At 43.8% G+C, this 7,876-nt stretch overlaps 1 protein-coding gene across 1 annotated transcript; it reads left to right on the top strand.

The window, feature by feature from the left end:
• The first annotated feature begins 762 nt into the window (after positions 1 to 762).
• Positions 763 to 7,492, top strand: LOC118850385 (transmembrane protein 176A-like). The gene is made up of 7 exons (XM_036759742.1): positions 763 to 924; positions 2,130 to 2,354; positions 3,909 to 4,019; positions 4,694 to 4,750; positions 5,236 to 5,445; positions 6,682 to 6,813; positions 7,213 to 7,492. Exons 2-7 carry the CDS (start codon positions 2,139 to 2,141, stop codon positions 7,291 to 7,293), a joined length of 807 nt encoding a protein of 268 aa, XP_036615637.1. The 5' UTR covers positions 763 to 924; positions 2,130 to 2,138; the 3' UTR covers positions 7,294 to 7,492.
• The last annotated feature ends 384 nt before the right edge of the window (positions 7,493 to 7,876 follow it).

The following is a 7,876-nucleotide window of genomic DNA, read 5'->3' as shown; positions in this document are numbered from 1 at the left end:
ATATTATGTTTGCTACGTAATTTGCATTTTGTTGATCTGGTTTGTAAAGTAAGAATCAGAACAATCAAATGATGTCAAAGATGTATATTGGTATAAGGGAGAGCTGGGGCTGTGCCTGACAAATCAGCCAGATGGCCCACACTGAAAGTCTCAAGTCAGTGACATTATCAAATCTGCAAAACAGTAATACCTGTGATTTCTAAATGTCCTGCCTTCCTTCCTTCCTTCCTTCCTTCCTTCCTTCCTTCCTTCCTTCCTTTCATAATGTGTAACATTATGTTACAGAATGTGTAACGGAGCCCCAGATTCCTAGTCCTTTTCTCCTTTCCTGCTAAATCCTCTCACCATAATCTCATTCCTTATTTTTTGCAATGATCCAGACTCCGCCCATCCCACCTGCCCTGCCCCACACCTACCTACCCCTCCCCTTAGTTTTTGCTGTTGTTCAGTTGCCATTTGGGGTTTTCTTGGCAGAGATAATGTACTAGTTTGCAAGCTTGGCAAAAGCCTGAGTGCTTTCAATTCCCACCATTTTTGCTCCCATTTCCCACATCATCTCCCTCAGGTTACCAAGGTCTCATTGCTTCCCCAACAGGAAACAGAACTAGCTTGGCCTGGCCATAGCCCTGACACACTAAACCTGGAAATCCTATCTGGTCCCTGCTTCCCAATACACAACCACAAGACTTTACCCAGCTCGGGCCCTGCCCCCCACCCCCGCTTCTGCTGTCCAGAATGACGACACCACAGTCCCTCCCCTCCTAGTCTGGATGTCTAGCTCCTCCCATTTATGGCTTTGATTTTACTTCCTCTCTTCTGTTCTTCCAAACAGGCTGTTTCTTTAACAGATTTCTATTTTCTCCACTCCTCTGATCTCCTCAACCCTGTTCCCCCTTTCTGGCCAAGGAGGCTGGACCAGATAAGGTAAGAGGAACCCTGCTCCCCAAAATGCAGCTCACACCTTCCCCAATCCCACCACAAGATTTCCCAGACATTGCCAACTCTCCAGTCTTTCATCCTGTTCACCCAGAAATCCAATCCTCTCTATATTGTTAACCTTCCGGAGTGTTTGCATGGGAGGAGAAGTGTTACTAGTGAGTATATTTAAGAGAAAGAAGACAGAAGAGTAGGTAGAATGGACGGGTTCCGCCCCGTGCCCTATACTGAAGTTACCCTTTCCTGTTCCCTCATTCAAATCAATGATTCTGGAAATCTGAAGGAATCCTGAACAGCAATTTCAGTGAATAAATAAACACAAGGCTGCAAAATCTCCCCTTCACCAGCTTCTTCCTTCTAGCAACAGAAAAGACAGCAGATTGTTTATTTGGCTTTATCCCTCAGCCTTGGGGAAATGAGCAGTGTAGAAGGGCAACTCCAGGGAGGGATGAGGAAGAGGGGGAAGGCAGTGGGCTCTGACCTAGACCAAGGGTGGGGGACCTAAAAGGACAGATGTGACATTAAGGCCGCAGGTTCCCCACTCCTGTCCTAGACCAAGATAGCTAAGGCTGTGAGTGGAGAATGTGGAGAGACGCTAGGAGAGATGTAGAAGAAAAGGGAGAGGCAAAGCTTTTCACTGCTCCACCAACAGAGGGCAGGGGCTTGAGAAGAGCTGGAGCTTCTTCACTGTAGCCATTTTGGACCTTAGTATTCCTATCTATAAAATGAGTTTAAAAACACCTTCCCTACCTGAGGATAGAATGAGATAATGTATCCAAAAATACTTTGAAAACCAAGCCCCCATACATATGTTCAAGGATTATTAGAATTATTGGCCTTATTGTGGGTCTAATGGGGTTTGGACTAAGGAAGTTAGGCCAGGTTTCTCAAGCTTCCAGAGAGCACCAATTTCTTCTTCCGCGGTCTGGACCCCACCATCCAAACTTCCTCCCCTCTACTCTGAGTCTGACCTTTTATGTTATATCCTTGTCTTCTACACAGATGGGGATCAATGTGTACAGGTGCTTAGGGGAAGTTAATAGAGCCCAAAGGGATACTTCTGTGCATTTAAGGTGACCTTCAGGGGAAAACCAAATCCAGAGGTGGGAAGTCAAATCAGTCCATTATAAAGGGAATCCGGTTAAATGAAGCTCCATCATGAGCCCTGATACCTTAATCTCACTTCCTCCTAGGTCTGCAAGATGATCCCCAGTGAGGTGAAGGTGAATGGAGTTGAGATGGATGGGTTGGATGCAGCTGGAACCTCCAAGCCAGTTCATGTCAATGTCCACATCCACCAGGAGTCAGCTTTGCCTGAGCTTCTCAATGCTGGGAAATCCCTGTTCAAATTCTTTGTTATGCTTCCTGGCACTCCTGGGCGGAGTTCGAGCGAGAGTCGGCTACAAGTGGCAACCTGGGTAAGTGAAACAGCCCTCAAATAGGAGCAAAATTCAATATGAACAAGAGGACTCAGTGTCCAGGCAAAGAAAAACATGGCTTTCTTTTCCTCCTTACCAAGAATAAGTGCTTTATTGAAATCCAAGTTGCTACTACTGTTGCTTTTCAGCATTCTCTCCTGTTGAAGTAAAACATGCACAATTCCTAAGGGGTATACTTTTAAGGAGATTTCATTGAGGTTAAATTTATTCTCTCATGAGCTACATTTCTTTCTGTTTTGCTGTCTTTTTCATACAAGGTGGTAAAACTTTTATTTATTTCAACTGGAGAACACTAAATCACAGAAAACAATCCACCCAAGAAGTAAAAAAAAAAAGGTTAAAGTTAACATAAAAGCAGGCTTATTACTGTGGTGTAGCTTGAAGTTTGAATACAGTCTGAATCAACAGACTATTAAAGACACATAAAAAAACAAACTTTCTTATACAAACTATCAGAAGCAGGTGTTTCTCCACTGACTGCCTTTCTGGGTCACTGCCCAGCCACCATCTACCTAACCAAATGATGGGCATGAGGCATTATCATGGTCTATTTTAGCAGGGTTTGGGTTGACCCTCCTATGTGCGACCTATGTTGGGTGACCACCTCTTTTCTTGACTTGGTACTAGGTCATTTTCCTTCTTCACTATTATCTCAGATTCCAAGATAATCAAGGGATATGTTCTGACATTTCCCCATTAATCACCAAAATTCCAACACCTCTTTCACGAATTAATCAATCAGCTTTGAGCCTCCATTCTAGTTTATTAAGTAAACTGAAGGAAGCTTTTTTCCCATAAGCTTCTACTCATCTCTCCTTTTTATCAAACTCGTAATTTCCTAGGCTTAAATATCAAGGCAGCTGGCTATACAATTCATTAACAGTATAGCAAACAATAAAACAAAGACAAATAGTTATTTGCAAAGTGTCAGCTGTAAAAAAAAAAATCACAGCCAAAGACCTCTAGGCATCTAGAGGCTAGACCTATAGCCTCACTATAATTACTGACATCTTCTTCGTTCTGGAAAAGGTCACACCATTCAATTCTCTCAGGATGCCAATTAAAATCTCTTCTCAAGAATCCTCTTCATGTTTCTTCACAAGATAAGAGTTAAAAACAGTTCTCTCAGGAAAGAAGTTCTCTTAGTCTTTTCTTTTGGTTCTCACAGTTTTTCTCAAGCCACAACAGCCAAAAATCTCTCCAGAATGATAGCTAAACTCTTGGCTTCCCCACAGACTCCTCAAAGAATGAGAGTCAACTGTAACTGTCCAAGATTCCATAGCTTCTTAAAGTAACACTATCTATAATCTCTGTGAGAGAAGTTATTGAAGCTGATGTTACATTATAAACAGTTCTGCCTCTCCCTTATAAATTCCTTACCTGCCATTACACCTTAGGCAACCACTACCTCAGCACCCATCCCACCTCAGCCCTTCTCTTAGCCTGGATATTGGAAGCAAGATATTTCTCTCTTAAAATGTGAGGTATCCGAAGGAGATTGATTGTGGGGGGTGGGATGTCTTTGTCTCACAGACCTCACAGATAGTATTGGGAGCCATGAGTGGAGCTCTAGGAGTCTTCTTCTCTACGAACCTCTTCTTTGAATTAAAGAATTCTGGAGTTGCTTTCTGGACTGGAGCTGTGGTGAGTACAGTGGGGAGGGAGGGAAAGGGGAGACCAATGAATCTCAGAGAAGAAGGGCATAATCGTCATTATTAACAAGACTTTTTAGCATCTAGAATATCCTCAGTTCTGTGCTAGATATTGTAAAAGATACAGATAAATAAAAGATGCTTACTATCTAGCTGGGGAAATAGGGTATATGCTAGATAATAAACTACAATAGAGCAGAGACCATGATTCATTCATCTTTGTCTTTTGCACATTGTAAATGTTCAATGAGTGTGCTAAATGAGAGAGTAAAAAGGTAAGTAGCAAGTCAAGGAATTACATAAATAGTATAGACCGTCAGTGCTATACCAAGGAGAGATCACTGTGGGTTGGGCTGGTCAGGAAAGGCTTCATGCATTTAACTTTAAAGAAAAATAGTATTGGACCCCAAATTTCTTAGATGCAGTAAGGCCAACACAAGACTTCTTCCATACTTATCATGGCATGCTCACCTTTTTCTTTACACAGAACAGAAGCCAAACCCACATTCAACAGACCTATTGTGGCAAGTTATATACACTGGGCAGGGAGAGGAGAGGGAGGAATTGGGGCAGGGGCAGAGGTGGGGGGGGGGGGGCCTCAAGAAGGGTTATGGTAGAAGACAATAGAAGGGAAATTTGGTTTTTATATCTCCTTATCCTCTCCAGGCCATCTCAGCTGGAGTTGTTGCTATCATTCAAGAGAAGCGTAAAGGTACATGGTGGGTAAGTGTAAAGACAGATATGATTAACAAACTGTTCATCCCATCCCAGGCCCATCTGTCCCACTCTTGACTTGGTATCCTTCCCCATACTCCAAGTCAAAGGTAACCCTTAAGCTCTCCCATGCTATCTTGATAGACCATCTTTACAAACCTTTGCCCAAGACTTTCAGAGACCTTGGTGAGCTACAAAAATAGGAATAAAAGAACTAAACCGGGATGGGGAACCTGCAGTCTTGAGGCCACATGTGGCCTTCTAGGTCCTTGGGTGGGACCTTTTGACCAACTCCAAGTTTTACAGAAAAATTCCTTTCATTAAGGGGATTTGTTCTGTGAAGTTTGGATTCAGTCAAAGGGCCACACTTGAGAACCCGGAGGGCCGCAGGTTCCCCACCCCTGAACTAAGCCCTTTCCTCACCAGACTGACCTGTGGAAGGGCTCTAGGCAAAGCGCTAAGCAGGGATGCTCCCTGTCTTCTCTCCTCCACAGAGCTTCCTGAAAACCCTATTCTTTCTGGCAACTGTTACTACTTCCATTGCTTCCATTGCTATCTGTGCTGGCGAGGTACGACGTTTAATCGATTACTTTAGGCCGCCATGTAACGGAGAAGAAGTTTGGCCCACTAGGGACTATGGAACTCCAAATCCACAGGAAGCCTGGAGGAAAAGCCAGTGCATGGACTACATGATCATGTTTCAGGTGATCATACATTTTTAGGATGCTGGGAGGAATGAGGAAGGATAATGATAATCGGAACCATGGGAACCAACACTTTGCCCTAGAAAGAGCAGTTGCACAGGGATGGGGAATTTGCCCCCAAAACAAATTTAAAGGGCATTGCCAAATAATTTTTATCCTTCTGAAAATAAATCTGTGACAAGGCCTAGGTCGTTGGGGAACCTGATGATGGAGTGCAAAGGGTGCTGTGGATGGAGTGCTGGTCCAGAATGATGAGAGTGGAGAGCAGGCTGCAGCCTCCTGCTGGAAAGAAGCTTGATCTTTTCATGAGAGTTCTTGAGTAGGAAGCTGAGCTCTGGCCCAGCCTAGGTGTGGGGAGACGTGCTTGGTGCCAATCCACAGAGCCTGTCCCCTCAGTGTAAATGGTCAAGGGCACATTCCTCACAACAACCCTGTGAGATAAATAGTGCAAATATTTTTATCCTCATTTTACTGATGAGGAAACCGAGGCTCAGAGCAGTGAGGGGACTTGCCAAGGATCACGTAGCTGGTAAATATAAAGTCAGGATAATACATAATCGTAGTCATTCTTCAATGTAGCTATGTGAAATAGGAAGGGCATCAGACATGGGAGTTTTAGAGCTAGAAGGAAGCTTAATACCTTCCATGTCACAAGTGACAAAGCTGCAGTCCAACATACCGGAACTTACAGGATACAGCGAAAGCGGTTCTTAGAGGAAGTTTTATATCTCTCAATGCTTACATGAATCAAATAGAGAAAGAGGAGATCAAGGAAATGGGCATGCAACTGAAAAAGCTAGAAAAAGAACAAATTGAAAATCCCCAATTAAATACCAAATTAGAAATATTGAAAATCAAAGGAGAGATTAATAAAATTGAAATTAAGAAAACTATTGAACTAATAAATTAAACTAAGAGTTGGTTTTTTTGAAAAAACCAATAAAATTGATAAACCTTTGGTCAATTTGATTTAAAAATAAAGAAAGAAGGAAGCTGCAGTCCTGAGGGGAAAGTGAAGTGATTTGCCCAAAGTTACATAACTACCTAACAAAATTGGTCTCTGAATCTCTGCATCCAGTGCTCCTTCCATCATACCACACTGTTGACCATGGTGCTAGGGCAAAGTGGACAGGCACCACACTTGTAGCAATGATGAGACCAGTGAGAGTGGAGACAGGTTAAGCAAGCCTGGTGGCAGTAACAGAATTAGAGCCACCTCTGCTCTCTTATCACCAGAGCCTAAGAAAAGGAATTCTGTTCGTGGGGCTACTAGTTTGGATCACACTGCTGGTGGTGACTCTGGTCCCTATAGGGTACACCCTCGTGTACTCATGCTTCTGTCATAAGAACAAGGTACCACCTGAAGAGGTAAGATCCCAGGCTGGAGGCCCAAGGAGTGGGAGGATATCAGCAGGAGGAAGGAAAGTTCTGAGGAGAGAGAGCCCATCTAATCTCACATTCAAACAAAGTATGTTAATCAGATGAGTGGGAGCAGGGTTTCCCCTTCATTACCTAGTTCTAGGGATGCTCTAGTGATTAATTTGGACCCCCAGTTGAGTACCAATCCAAAGGATCAGAGGAGGGAGTGAGGAATAGCATATCCCAATGCCATCCTGAGTATTTGGGTTCACTTTGGGTGCAGTGGCAGGGGGTTGTTTGGATCTGGAGAACCCTAGAACCAGGCTTACCTCTAGACAAAGAACCTTACCGTTAGACTTCCCCCTACATGGCTCTAACCTCTAACCTTCTTGCCTCCTCTGCATTCAGGATATAGAAGAGAAGAAACCACTTCATGGAGAGTTGAGTTGTGCATCCCCTGTCGAGGTGGCAGGGTCCTGTGAGGCCTGAACCTCAGCTGGGCTAGTTGGTTCTGAAATAACCTATTATTCCTCTTTACACACACATCTATCCTGATGTCACTGCTCAGCTCTTCAGCCCCACTCCGAACAGTAATAAAGCTCATCCTGCCTCTTCCCAAGATTTCTTGGAGTTCCTTGCTCATCCTCCTTACTTTGGCAAAAATCTGATAATAAAACCATGACTGCAATCCTGGGTCCTTTCTTCTTGTCCAGCCCCTTTCTATTCCCCTGAGCTCTTGTTTCCTCCAAAGGATTTTTCCAAAGTCTGAAGGAAGGTGGAATTTCACCCAAAGGAATGAAAGGGCCCCAGCCCCTTGAGACCTCCCAAGTGTTTATGGAGAAGGAAGGACCACAGAGCTGTAAAAAATGTGTTGGAAGAGTCTAGGGCTCTGGCTAGGGTTGGAGAATGTTGCAGTTAGCGATAACACAGTTGATTACAGCTACACCTGAGGCCAAGGAGATTGTTGAAGGAAAAGCCTAGCAAGTTTTTAGAGGGGTAGAGAGCAGTTAGTCAAGAAAAGTATACCAGGAAAGGAACTGGACTTGGAAAGAAGCCTTGCTCTTTTTTTCTG

Source organism: Trichosurus vulpecula, chromosome 5 (genome assembly GCF_011100635.1).
Source record: "Trichosurus vulpecula isolate mTriVul1 chromosome 5, mTriVul1.pri, whole genome shotgun sequence".
In the NCBI taxonomy this organism is placed as follows: Eukaryota; Metazoa; Chordata; class Mammalia; order Diprotodontia; family Phalangeridae; genus Trichosurus; species Trichosurus vulpecula.
This window is presented reverse-complemented; position numbering and strand designations above follow the sequence as displayed.